Source organism: Manduca sexta, chromosome 7 (assembly GCF_014839805.1).
Source record: "Manduca sexta isolate Smith_Timp_Sample1 chromosome 7, JHU_Msex_v1.0, whole genome shotgun sequence".
Lineage (NCBI taxonomy): Eukaryota > Metazoa > Arthropoda > Insecta > Lepidoptera > Sphingidae > Manduca > Manduca sexta.
In genome coordinates, this window is record NC_051121.1 from 1,462,051 (window position 1) to 1,477,289 (window position 15,239).

Consider the following 15,239-nt stretch of genomic DNA (forward strand, 5'->3'; position numbering starts at 1 on the left):
TTTGACAATCATGTCGACGCCTCCTATGGGTAGGGTCAAAACTCGTGAAATTAGTATGACGTAATTTAGGGACAGCACTTTGTTGTTACATGATATAAATTTTAGCCCAATTAGGAGAATATCATACATAATATGTACAATGTATGATATGTACATATCATGTATGATATTTTTTGACTTTGACTTGTTGTACATGATATGTACAACCAAGTCAAAGAATTGACCTGTTGTACATATCATTATACCACTTGTAAATTGATAAACTTTACTTAAATTGAATTTAAGAAATCCAGGGGAAGATAGCTTTTAAATACTGTATAGTAACTGCAATTTATTGAATTTTGTAATCTCTTCCTACCATTGTTTAAAACTCTATGATTTTTAGAATTAAAACCATGTGTGAGGGTGTCAGAAATGTTCTTCAAAAATATCGATCAGGAAAATTGCCCAAGGCTTTTAAAATGATACCTCATTTACAAAATTGGGAGCAGATCTTGTATATAACAGAACCAGCTACATGGTCAGCAGCAGCAATGTATCAGGTATAGCTTCGTATTAATAACACAAAATGTTCTTTAACATGTGGACTGCCAGTATGGTCCACACACACAACTGGAGTGTAGAAAAAAACAAGACACTCACCCGGATCGCACGGCCTAATGTCAGTGTAGTAAACCATTTTGTGCATGTTGCGCCTTACTAATGAATAGTTTATTGTTTTGGCGTTGTAGTTTGACGTTTTAACATAACCTATTCTTACTTCTTATCTTACTAATATTATAACAGCGAAAGTTGGATATTTGTTACAAGTAAAAGCTGTAACAACTGAAAGGATTTTGATGATTTTCGGGCACATAGGAAGATGCAGCCCTGGATTAACACATATCTAAACTTCTTTTTTCTTCGTAATTTGGTCCCAAGGATGTTTTTTTAAATAAATATAGCTGGAATTGTAGTGTTTTAGCGACTTTGTAGCGGGAAAGGCGTTTCACGCGGACGAAACTACGAGCTGTTCGTCCTTTATAGATTTTATTAATCAGTGCCATTTTGGTATATAACTAATTTGTTTTAAATGTTTATTATATATAATATATTGTTTTTAGGCAACCAGAATTTTTGCATCTAATTTAAAAGAAAAAATGGCACAAAGATTTTACAATTTGGTCCTGTTACCCCGTGTTAGGGATGATCTGGCTGAATATAAGAGGTTGAACTTCCATCTCTACCAAGCTCTGAGGAAAGCACTTTTTAAGCCTGGAGCTTTCATGAAGGGAATTTTACTTCCGTTATTAGAGGTATGTATTATTTATAATTCAAATTTGTTTCTCATCTTGCTTTAAAAGCTATTCAATTATATTTTTATTATCTTCACAGGCAATGTATTACATACAATATATTTCTTAAGTTCTGGCTCATTAAATTCTATCGCATAATCCTAACATTTACGAAATTGTATTTTTTCATGATTCACTCTATGAATTTCTTTATAGGCTGGTGATTGTACACTTAGAGAGGCCATAATTATAGGATCGGTATTGGCTCGTAATTCAGTGCCGGTGTTACATTCTAGTGCAGCAATGTTGAAAATAGCTGAGATGGACTACACTGGTGCAAATTCAATATTCCTCAGGATTTTATTCGACAAGAAATATGCCTTACCATACAGAGTTGTTGATGCCGTTGTTTTCCATTTTCTAAGGTAATTTTTATTTAAAAATGTAGCTTTGCTCGCAGCTATGTTCACGTTAACAACTATTCCCAAAATAAAAGTAGGCTATATCACATAGGAGTGATGTAGCTTCCTATTAGTGAAAGTATTTTTAAATAGTTTTTTTTTTGAGATAACTTATCCATTTAAAATTTTACAAAACAATAAATTCTTTACTTTGTATACTATTATACTAAGGAACAAGGGTTTGATGGCCAGAAAATTAATACACTTTTTTTTATTGCCCTAACGTAACCTATTATAATAATGTCATGATAATTGTTATCCTGTTCTATTTTAATTTGCTTATTTTGATTGAATTATGCTAGTTGCTCACATCCTTACCATAGATTGTTCAAAATATCATGAAAGATCAGGTAAGGGATGTAATTGAATGTAAGGTGAGTTACTAGGGTTACAATTAATGGGGCAAGCAAGAGAACATTTAAGGAATTTTGTTTTTTCTCTTTAGTTGGTTTAAGTATTGCTATTCTGCACCTTACCATACTCCAAATTTATTAAAATATGTTACAGATTTCAATCCTGACTCCCGTGGTGTTGCCAGTGTTGTGGCATCAAGCATTATTGACCTTTGTGCAACGTTATAAGGCTGATATTTCTACAGAACAGAGAGATGCTATTCTAGAATTGTTGAAAAAACAATATCATCCCACTATAACTGCTGAGGTAAATAAACAGTATTTTATTTTGATTTACTGATTACAAAAAATTAAGCACAGGTCCAGTGGGGTCAAAGCATTTTAAGCTTAGCCAAATAGATGTAGAAATATATAAATTAAGAAGGTAGTGTAGATCCACGTTGTAGTGCAGTTTTTTGTAAATGTATCTTAAATTAATAACAATACTTCAATGTCATTCTAATAGTATAGAACCAACATTTCAATAATTTCAATCAGTTGTATGTTGATTCATTTTTACACAAGGTCGAAATTAGAGGTTATAAGAGATAAATTTTATATTAATAATTTTTATTTGTTTAAGAAAAAATGCTAAATGATAAATAAATAGACAATTTTATTTATCATTTAGCTTCATGTTAGCTACTTTAGAAAAATATTTTAATTTATGATTTGTTTTTACCAGATACGAAGAGAATTACATGCAGCACAATGCAGAGACATTGAAGCAAATGAACTAACATCAAACCACATGGTAGTGGAATAAATACACATGGAAATAAATGCTTATAAAATAAGAAATTTGATAAATTATTTAATCTACAAATTTAATAAACAATGAATTCTTATAATATAATTTAATGCTTATTGATTTATTATCTTAAATTGGTAATGTCAAAGGTCTGTCCACTTGGCTGCCAATTAAGTGTACGGGGGGTAATATTGTTTTGCCACATTCACATTTTCTTCCTGAAATATAATCAAAGCATCCCACTCTGCAACCACACTTTTCGCAATGAAATCGCCCTTTTGTCCATTGTTCTTCTTCAACTTTCTTTTTTATCCACGATGGAAGCATGTCCTCTTGTAAGTAAATAAATAATTTAATATCGTAACTGCTGCATTTTCTGCTGTCACATAGCTGTTTATAGTTTATAACTGAAGATGTATCATTAAGTAACACGTGTCTACACTTGTGACATTTTATAAACCCACTTTGAGTAGACTCCATTGTCTTTGAACTATATAATGAGTTTAAATTTATTGTTTATAGAAAAAGTTTTTTTCCGTCTTCCAGCAAATTTTCCAATTCCAATTCCAATTTGTTGATTGTATTTATCATTGTTCTGAGTTATATTTACAAATTTGACAATTGACATTTTTTTTTTGGTTTTATTTACTTGACAATTGACATGGAAACATCTGATCAGGGTTACCAACTCCTATAATTATATACCGATAACGCTGTCAAAAACCCAGAAAATAGTTTTCTTGTTCAGGGGCCTTATTCTCAACGCATCATGTTTAGGACTATAGAAATTAGGCTTACAGAATATCATTCCACGCACATTTTTCGAAGATAACATGACACGGCCGCGTTACGCGTTTACACTATCATACAGAATAAGGGCCCTGACTTAGATGTTTAATTGGGTATGAAAAATCAGTTTTACATATTATACTTTTAAGTATGTATAGAAAATGCATATAATATATCGATGAAACATTACCACATAGCTACCTAATCTACACAAAGTGTATAATCTCTGCCTACTATTATAATTATATAAAGCTGAAGAATTTGTTTGTTTGAACCAAGGAAGTTATATTCAAATGGAATGCTTACGACAATCACTATTCCGTTCCAAAGAGTGTAGCCTTGACGGACCTGGCCATCTCTTTCTAGTAGGGTGTACATTATATTTCGGGGTGGCAATGTCGGATGTTTGCGACGCCGCCATGCCCCGGGCGCTCCGACGTCCTCAGCGGCGGGAGGTGTACTGGTGGTCGGCGGAATTAGCGCAGTTGCGCGCGTCATGCGTGGCTTCGCGCCGCCGATACGCCAGGCATCGCCGCCGCCGTATTCGCAGTCAGAATCACGAGGACCAGGAGCGGCAGCTCTACGGCCTCTACAAGGAGGTGAAGAGAGCGCTGCAGGTGGCCATTCATAGGGCCAAGGTCACGGCACGTAGGGAGTTCTTAGAGACTCTCGACGCGGACCCGTGGGGGCGGCCATACAGACTAGTGGCCGCCCCCACGCAGAGTCTCAGGCCTCATCTTCTGGCCAATGTAGTCGCGGCCTTGTTCCCGGCCACCGAGTATACCACTCCTCCACCGATGGGGCCAACGGGAGTGGCGTCATCGTCGTTATCGGCAGGGGATATTCCAGAGGTTTCGCCCGCGGAAATGCGGGCGGCAGTGTTTCGGCTACGGGGCAAAAACACCGCCCCGGGTCTCGACGGTATCCCCGGGAAAGCCTGGGTGCTAGCCCTCGAGCACTTGGGGGTCATAGGTGGCTCCGCCGCCTATTCTCCGCCTGTATGGTGCAGGGCGTCTTCCCGGCGCGTTGGAAAACCGGGAAGCTCGTCCTGCTGAAGAAGGAGGGGAGACCCGCAGAGTCGCCGTCGGCCTACCGGCCCATCGTGTTGCTCGATGAGGTCGCCAAACTTTTTGAGCGCATTTTACACGCGCGCCTCGTCGAGCACCTCGAGAGGGTCGGTCCCAACTTGGCCGACAATCAGTTTGGTTTTCAGGGTGGACGCTCTACCGTCCATGCGATTCTGCGGGTCAAGTCGCAGGCGGAGGAAGCAGTGGCCAGGGGTAAAATAGTTATTGCAGTTTCCCTTGACATCTCCAATGCGTTCAATTCGCTCCCCTGGCCATGCATTAACGAGGCACTGCGGTACCACGTGGTGCCGCCCTATCTCAGGCGTTTGGTGCACGCGTACCTTTCTGTCAGGTTCGTGATGTACCCGGGCGCCGTCGGGTGGCACCGAAGAGCTATGTCGTGCGGTGTCCCACAGGGGTCGGTTCTAGGCCCTGTCTTGTGGAACATGGGGTATGAGTGGGTGCTCCGTGGTGCCAATCTCTGGGGCGTCGGCGTGACGTGCTATGCGGATGACACGCTGGTCACGGCCACGTCCAAGACATTCCAGGACGCCGCGACTCTTGGCGGTAGGTGGGCACCGGTCACGTAGTGAGCCGAATCAGGCGTTTAGGTTTGAAGGTGGCCCTCGAGAAGACCGAGGCCATTTGTTTCCACGGGCCTCGGCGGGGCCACCGGCCGGTGCCCACATCGTGGTTGAGGGGGTGCGGATTCCCATCGGCAAAACGATGAAGTATTTAGGTTTAATTTTGGATAGCCGATGGGACTTCCACACCCATTTCGAAAAGTTGAGGACGAAGTTGTCCAGGGCGGCGGGCGCTCTTTCTAGCCTGCTGCCCAACCTGGAAGGTCCTGGTATCCCCTGTCGAAGATTGTACCACGGGGTCGTGCGGTCCATGGCATTGTACGGCAGCCCGGTCTGGGCTGACGCCCTAGGAAAGCGTTCTGCCGCTCTCCTGCGGGGCCCGCAGCGGGTCGTAGCGCAGCGGGCCATACGGGCGTACCGCACGGTCTCGTACGAGGCGGCTTGTCTTTGGCCGGATTCCTGCCTGGGATCTGGACGCCAAAGCTCTCCAATGCATTTCATTGGAGGGAGGAGGCGTCCAGGAGCGGGCAACGTCCGGCCCTGAAGGAGGTGGAGGCCAAGAGGGCCTCCTTACGGCGAGCCGCCGTAGAGGAGTGGCGTCTCAGGCTGGAGGCCCCGTCAGCGGGGCTTCGGGCCATCGCGGCAGTGCGTCCTGTCTTTGCACAGTGGCTGGACAGGCGCCACGGCGCGGCAACATTTAGATTGACACAGGTGCTCACCGGGCATGGGTGCTTCGGTGAGTACCTGTGTCAGATAACAGGGACGGAGGTTAGCGCCGTGTGTCACCATTGTGACAACTGTCTGCGGGATACGGCCCAACATACGTTGGAGTCTTGCCCAGCCTGGGACGATGAGCGCAGCGCTCTCGTGTCAGTCGTCGGAGAAGATCTCTCGCTGCCGGCTGTGGTCGCTTCCATGGTCGGCAGCCAGGAGGCCTGGCGTGCGGTGGCCCACTTCTGCGAGGCGGTCATCTCGCAGAAGGAGAGCGCCGAGAGGGATCGGGAGAGGGCCGATCCCTCCCGCCGTCAGAGGAGACGTAGGAGGCGCCGGGTGGACGACTGACCGGCGTCTCCCGCCCTGTGGAATGGGGGCGTTTGGAGAATACCACCACGGTAAACCCCTGCCTGTCGTAAGAGGCGACTTATAGGGGCCACGAAGGGGGTCGTCGGCGGGCAGCAGGGGGCTGTCCGCACTAGTGCATTTTGTGCATTTCTTGCACATTTTCGGTTGACCCCGGGATGGACGGCAGTGTGGCGTTGACCTCATGCTGCTGTTGACGCTGAGAGCGTCCTTCGGTGCGAGGGGCTTAGGAGCCCCCCCACATTTAGGAGACGGGCCGCAAGGCGGCATCGCGCAGGGGCGGCCGCGGACGAAGACTCGGACCTGCTGTCTCGGGGAAGCCCGCAGTCGTCCCTTATGCGCCAAAGAGGGTCAACGCGGAGTTTTAGTTGGTAGGCCGTTGCGTAGGGACTTAGGTTAGGTTCATTGGTTAGGGACTCGGCCCGACCGCCGCCCGAGGGTCCCGGGCTGCTTCAATTGTCGGGTCGTAAGGCAACGGTTACCCCAACATAACCGCTCAGTCGCCCCCAGGGAAGACTGGACGGTAGTAATAAGGGATTTTCTCCGCGAAAACAAAAAAAAAAAAGGGTGTACATTATATTGTTAGGACATTTTTGTTACAAAATATGGCATATTAATATTTATGATTAATAATGTGTAAATACTTTGTTTGTGTAAAAATTTTATCTGTACTTATCTATCTATATCTATCTATATTTATAATAAATCTGTAGAGAGGTCAATTCTGTACATGAAATATATTTCAAAAATAACTATCAGGGGGTGATTAGGGATCGATACTGATGCCAAAAATGCAATTAGTAAAATTTTTGTCTGTCTGTCTGTCTGTATGTCTGTGTAACCGTTATAGAAACAAAAACTACTCGACGGATTTTAACGAAACTTGGTACAATTATTTTTCATACTTCTGTGCTGGTTATAGTATACTTTTCATCACGCTACAATTAATAGGAGCAGAGCAGTGAAGGGAAATGTTGGGAAAACGGGAGAAGTTACTCCATTTTTAAGCTTCCGTCGCGTGTGCAACCTTAATGGTTAAAGCTACATAGAAATCATGTATGACGGAAATGTTCTCCTTAAAATTATGTAAAAAATATCCCACGACAGCATATGTCTATCTTTTATGGTTGACTCACAATGACACGTGTAACTCCCGATAGCTTAGCAGTTCGAATCTTTCTCATTATTTTTGTTTACTAATCTTAGGAACTATCGGTCCAAACTGAAAAATTCTTTTTGCGTTGGATAGCCCTTTATTTGTGGATTGCTATAGGCTATATATCATCACGCTATACACAATAAGAGCGGAGCAACAATGGCTAATCTCTGGAACTACCGGTCCAAACTGAAAAATTCTTTTTGTGTTGGATAGCCCTTTATTTGTGGGGTGCTATAGGCTATATATCATCACGCTATGACAAATAGGAGTGGAGCAGTAATGAAACATGTTACAAATACGGGGACAATTTTTAGTTTTGAGAGCTTCCGTTGCGTGCGCTGCGTAAACGGTTAAAGTTATGCAACAATGATGTATGTCGGGATTATTCCTCTTAAAAAGTTCTAAAAAAAAAAGTAATATGGGTAGTAACATTAATAATTTGGTTCGGTGTGTATTGGATTTTTCTGCTACGGAATATCTACTCAACTATTAGCTAAGAGTCATCATTTTGCGACCGATATGGATTTTTCTAATATTATTAGTCGGGAGAGGATGTCCCAGAGGCTGACGTAAGTAGACGGCCGGGCGTTAAAACGTAACTAAATCCTTTAAAATTAAGGGCAGGTGGAATACAGTAATAGGCTTATCATCTCATATCATAGGACATAAAATAAACTTGGTGAAAACCGGAGTATAGTTGCGCTTCTGTTACCAATTCGGGCATAAACAGTCTAAATGTGTGTGTTCTTAAATTTTTGACACGATGAGCAAGTTAGTCGCTGGATGGTAAGCGTGACGCTAAACAATAGCACACTATCACTCACAACTTCTAAGACGTGCATGGTACTGAACTGAGTTTTTCATCCCAAGGTGTTAAATGATGAGCTTCATAACTCCTAACAATTACACTGGCTACAATATCTTTTAAATAAGAACAGTGCTTGCACATCGGTGATTCTTGGTCGAAATAGATCATTCAATCCATCCCATCTTGTGATGTGCCCACCTCCTATATCAAGTACAAGATTCTGAGTTGGAACTAAAAAATAAAATTGAAACTATTTTTCGGATTTTATCGCGGTTTTAATATTTTAGTTTTGTCCCAACGTTTCGAAGACTGCAGCCTTCGTGGCCACGGAGGGGAGTGAAGAACCACATCTGTAACATTCGCGTAAACATAAGAAATCATTACCAAAAATTAAGAGAGAAAGCCCTAATATCACTGCCCGATTGGATTCGAACCAGAGACCCCAGAATACTGTAGAATCAGTTGTAAAATTCTTCTGCGCAGGGATTACCATTTTTTGCCGAAGGACGTAATTTTTAGGAAATCGGCAATAAACAACACAAAATAATTATTATGGGATCGGTAATCGGGACCATCCAGTTCTACAAAGAAAACATGGTTATCGTACACAACAAATTGTAAACAAATTGATGAATTCGCCTAAAAAGGAAATTCCACAACCAGGGTATCCATCACTGGAACAATCTGCTACAAGGCACGTCCTTATCACTTTAGAAGGAAGTTTTATCTTGTACTAAAAGGAGAACAAACGAAAATACCAATTGACAACAAACATATGCAATACAGCTTCGGCCATATTGTTACAAGAAACGTCAATTACCATGTACAATTAGTAAACCTCTACTAATTCGTACCATAAAGAAAATATAAATTAAGGCGATACCTCAAGGTCCATTTTCATACATTTTGTTTCACCTTTAATCTGGGTAACTAAACAAGTATTGGCAAGTAAAGAATTTAAATTCACGTCTAGTTAGTGATTAGTTCTCGCAGTTGAAAGAAAAACGTAAAAATAATTAATAATCATGCATATTTCGGCCTTTAAAATTTAATATGACGAAATTTTAAACTGCGAGAACTAATCACTAACTAGACGTGAATTTAAATTCTTTACTTGCCAATACTTGTTTAGTTACCCAGATTAAAGGTGAAACAAAATGTATGAAAATGGACCTTGAGGTATCGCCTTAATGTAAATTAATTATTTGTCATTTATAAAGACCTCGTCTTATTTTTGATTATTAATTACCTATAACGTATGAAATACTTGAAAATATCCAAGATAACCGCGGCAAAAACAAGATAAAATAAGTACTATCGTATTGTATATTTTTGGTATGGTATTCACAAGAAAGGGACAGAGCTCCCATTAAAAGCCCTCTCGCTTGGAACGGAACTTTAACTACATATAATGTACGCAAATATAAACCCTAAATCTAAAAAAATAAGGTTGACTTAATTTTGTTTAAGAATCATTCGTGATCAATCCATTTTGGGTATAAGATCCTTGGTTTGAACGCCGTTATCTGAGGTACTACTGGTTAGAGTTCAAAAACTATTTTGGTGTAGGATAGCCCATTTATTGAGGAAGGTTATAGTCTATAGGCTATATATCATCAAGCTAGGACCAATAGGAGCGGAGCAGTAATATAAATGTTGCAAGAACGGGAAAAATGTATTCCTTTTCAGAACTTTCGTTTGCGTGCGTTGCGTAAACGGTTAAAGTTATGCAACAACCACGTAATTAAGTTAAGTAACTTAATTATGACGTAATTGTTCATCTTAAAAATAAAACCGCTTTCAAACAATTAAAAACCAAAAAATAATTTAACATTACCTATATGTATACTGGTCACCTATTTTGGAGTCGGTACTGAATAACAATCAAACAATATTTTCATACATTTTTTAATGTATTTATCTAGCTTAACTAGAAATTTTAATGACAAATATTAAATTTTTCTTAGGCACCGACTCCAAATTTGGTGAGCAGTATATACTTAGGTAATGTTAAATTATTTTTTGGTTTTTAGTTGTTTTTGAAGGCGGTTTTAGTTTTTGTTAAAAAGTTTTTATTTTTTGCTTTTTTGTGTTAATATTATTAAAACTTACGCGAGACATATTAAATTAGTCGAAAACAACACGGTTTTACTTATGTTATAAAGTAGTCGGAATCGCCGACCAGTTTTGATCTATTAAGTAGGTCATCCTTTTACTTCAACGGTTTTTGTGTTAATAATAATTATGAGACCAAAATATGGCAAACGCCCTTTCAAACATAAAAAGAATTTACTAAATCAGTCGATGATTCTTCGAGAAACTCCTCACTATTAAGGAGTTGTACCTTCCATCATCAGCTCAGCTACATAAGATGATGATTACCATACGCAAGTACTTAAGTTACTTCATAAAATTTGCGAAAAACGATGTATGGGCCTATAAAATTTGAGGGTTGCCCTCGATTTCTCCAGGATTCAATCATCCGATTCTAACTTGGGGACTATGGGACTCGACCACTTCAGAAGTAGATACTTCTGAAGTGGTTTTCGATTTTCAAAATTATTTTTTTGTTCAAAAGCATCTGCTTTTGAACAACAAAAGAATTTTGAAAATCGGTCCACAAATGGCGTAGGGGTGACCGGGTACAAAAGTAACGGCTGATCGAAAGTAACAATGCTCTTTAGGTTAGGTATCCAAACATCGCTTCGTTGCCATAAGAAGATAGCCGGTGGCGCCCCCCTCACTTGCATTCAGTTGCTGCACGTGCCACGCTGTTAGGTTGTATGAGAGGACGTCATACGATTTTACAAATCTAAAGTAAGTTTTCTTATTTAATGTTTTCGTAGTCTTAAAAGGATGATACCAATTTGAATATTTGCATATCAATTCTTAAATGAATGGATGACACCTCGTTTTTATTCGTTTTTGTCCAGCACGTTCCGTTTTAAGGCTATCTTTCATATTTTAACAAAAATGAGGTCGGGTATAAATGTAACATAGTCCTATGGGTACACAAGTAACATGTTACTTTTGTCCCGGTATTGATTTATTTACTTTATATTTTTATGTGTGTATTGATTTATTTGAACATAATGCCGCAAGAATGCATTAGAACTACCACACGAGGAACTACTGACACGGAAGTATACCGAAAAGCGACTGAAGAGCATTCTAAAGATGGCACAAAAATTTGATTTCTGGCAAAAAGATATAATGTTTGTTATGTAACATTATATAATACATACATCAAAAAAATTAAAGCAGGAAATACAAGCTCAGTTGTAGGCAGACTGTCCAGCATACAGTTAGCGAGGATTTGTCGAAGAAATCATACCATCAAAGATTCAACTCGCCAGTGCCTGGACCAAGCGGGATACATGCAAGCAAATTCTTCTCAGCCGTTGGATTTTACCCCTAAAAATTTTAGACCACAAGTGAGTCCGAGGACTATAGCAAATAAAGGGTGTGAGAAACGTAAGACAACAATATTGATAGACGCGCACGAAAAAAAACGCAATTGAAGAAGAATACCAACAAAGAAATAAAGCCAACAAAACGGTTTTTTTTAACCTGATACAGGGAATAGTAAGAGAAAGTTGATATCTAGAAAAGGGAAGGGAAATAGAAAAAAGACAAAGAAGGCAGTTAAGGCAAGGAAAATAAATCTGACGAAGAAGATTGCTTATGTCTCATTTGTTTAGAATGTTTTAGCAACAGTCGACCAAATGAGGAATGTGTACAATGTACCTAATGTAAAATGTGATCACCCGCTGAATTTGTTAACGATGATCCAAATTATGTGTGCCATAATTGTGTGTCTGAGTAAAAGGCTAATACTGAATAGTCTGATTGTAAAAAAATATTTTCATACTAGCTTTTGCCCGCGGCTCCGCCCGCGTTATAAAGGTTTTCAGGCTAAAGTTTTCCGTTATAAAAGTAATAGTTTCCCGGGAGCCTAAGTTCTTCCCAGGGTCTCAAACTGTCTCCATACCAAATTTCATCTTAATATGTTGGGTAGTTTTTGAGTTTAACACGTTCAGGCAGACAGATGCAGCGGGGGACTTTGTTTTATAATATATTTTTTAGAACTTTTTAAGAGGAACGATCCCGTCATACATCATTGTTGCATAACTTTAACCGTTTACGCAGCGCAGGCAACGCAAGCTCTCAAAACTAATAATTTTCCCCGTATTTGCAACATGTTTCTTTACTGCTCCGCTCCTATTGGTCATAGCGTGATGATATATAGCCTATAGCACTCCACGAACAAAGGGCTATCCAACGCAAAAAGATTTTTTCAGTTTGGACCGGTAGTTCCTGAGATTAGCCATTACTGCTCCGCTCCTATTAGGTATAGCGTGATGATATATACTCTATAGCATTTCACGAACAAAGAGCTACCCAACGCAAAAAGATTTTTTCAATTTGGACCGGTAGTTCCTGAGATTAGCCATTACTGCTCCGCTCCTATTGGGTATAGCGTGATGATATATAGCCTATAGCACTCCACGAACAAAGGGCTATCCAACGCAAAAATAATTTTTCAGTTTGGACCGGTAGTTCCTGAGATTAGCCATTACTGCCCCGCTCTTATTGGGTATAGCGTGATGATATATAGCCTATAGCACTCCACGAACAAAGGGCTATCCAACGTAAAAAGATTTTTTCGGTTTGGACCGGTAGTTCCTGAGATTAGCGCGTTCAAACAAACAAACAAACAAACTCTTCAGCTTTATATAATAGTATAGATAATAATTGATCTCATTACTTAAAGGAAGAATAATTTGTTTTGTATTTAAAATATACAATTTTTGAGCATTGATAAGGCAAATGTTTATCTGTGTTATTAATACAAAGTCTTCTAATACATCATTTACTAATTAAATATGTCACATTATATTCATTACAACCCCTTTGTCCTGTTACTTTCGACTCACAACGTGTTACTTTCGGCCTGCCTACGTGGTCGAAAGTAACAAGAGACGAATTTTTTTGAAGTCTCTGTAATTCATATTAAATACACAGTAATAAGGTAAATTAAGATACTAATGTTAAGAATATAAACGAAATGTAGGTATATATAGCTATATTCATTTCATTAAAATGATTACATCTAACCAGAAACCAAGGTAAAAGTACAAAATGTTCAGGGCCGTAGCTAGACTAGAATTTAAGGTAGGGCAGCTGTTATTACAAGCAGGGCGGAAATAAAAATGTTACTACATCTGATCTGCTCAATCAATTTTTAGTTTTCTAGAATTGTGAACGTGAGTAAAAAAAAAGGTTACTTAATACTTACGTAATTGTTACGGTAATATACAGGTTGTAACAAAATTATACCTTAAATCTCGAAAGAGGTTTATTTCACCCATCAATACGAATAACTCTTACTAAGGGACCAACTTACAAATCGTAAAATAAAAAAGCCGCTGCTCCATATATTTTCATTGAGTAGTAATGTACAATTTACATGACTATTAAGGTAGGGCATCAGTGGCGAAGGGTGAAATTTTTCAAAGGTAACCCGGTGTAAAAAAATTAGCGTCAGTTAAGATATCGGGGCAATTTATTGGAAAACAAAAACGAAGACAACGAATTAGTCTTGAATCGAAATCGACAAACATTGACATGCCTACTAAATTACCTATTATGCGTAAATAATTGAAACATCCATAAAATCGAACAATAAACGTAGATAATTCCCTTCCAGTCATCACAAATATAAGTACCTACGTATTAATTTGTTATAACAGCAAACAAAAGTAAGTATTCAAATTATAACCATACTACGTAGTACCTATGATTATCTGTTTATTTTCAAAATAAACTGTAAGTAAATGTAATTTGTCCTTATAGAAATAGCTATCACGATCGCCAAACAGACCAACAGTTTAAATGCACCTACATGATAAACTTATATAATTATCAATTTAAATAATCAAGAAAGGTTATTCGTTAATTTTTGATTGTAGCGTGGTGATATTTTAAATTCAGTAAAATATAATATTTATTTTCTTCTAACAAACATTTTGTGTCTGAAATCAACAACTTTCAGATCTACTTCAAATATTTAACCATCTAAATACTAATATGTGAAATCACATACTAATAATATACTTACGTAAAGGTAGACATTAACTGATCACAAAGTAGTTAGTTATTTCCATTATAATACACTTTTATTTGTAGTTTCTAAATAAACAAAGCGCTGGTAACTAAATAACACAGAACTATCAAAAAATAAAATGAATATGACAATTTACAAACACCGCAACTTGGTAGCATAATAAATTATGACGTTTGAAGGACGTAAAAGCGACAACTATACAAAGTCGGTTAACGTGAAGCCGAACTAGCTCGGGTTACCTTTGCCCATATCTTCCGCGCGATTTCGACAAACACTGGCATAGAAAGTCATAGAAAGTGCTGCCATCTATATTAAAAACATACTACGACATTAAGCCGCTTGACAGCGGGTTACCTTGCGCCTGTAGCGTCACAATTTCACTTTGGTAACGGAATTTCTGGGGAACTAAATACAAGGTGCGCCATCTAATGTTATTTTAAATAAGTAATCGATATCGGTTAAATTTAATAAACAACGGGCTAATGGCCGATAGATGTCATTATTAAGTTATCATTAATTAATAATTTAAGCTATTATAATTATTGTCCATTGTCTGATATGTTGTAATTTAAATTTACCTATTAAATATATTGTTTAGTATCACCGAAAACCTAAAAGGGAAGCCGGTGGGAATTGGCTTGTATGGACGCTTCGCCACTGTAGGGCATTAGTATTTTAAGGTAGGGCATTGCCCCACAATGCCCCCCCCCCCCCTAGCTACAGCCCTGAAAATGTTACGTTTGTACC

The 15,239-nt window shown here is 39.1% G+C and overlaps 1 protein-coding gene across 1 annotated transcript; it reads left to right on the top strand.

The window, feature by feature from the left end:
* Positions 1-374: 374 nt before the first annotated feature.
* Positions 375-2,928, top strand: LOC119188585 (bystin-like). Its single transcript, XM_037436305.1, is given in 6 exon segments — positions 375-542; positions 1,104-1,295; positions 1,491-1,699; positions 2,243-2,252; positions 2,255-2,395; positions 2,813-2,928. Coding segments are annotated over 6 exon segments (801 nt in total). The 3' UTR covers positions 2,894-2,928.
* Positions 2,929-15,239: the final 12,311 nt, after the last annotated feature.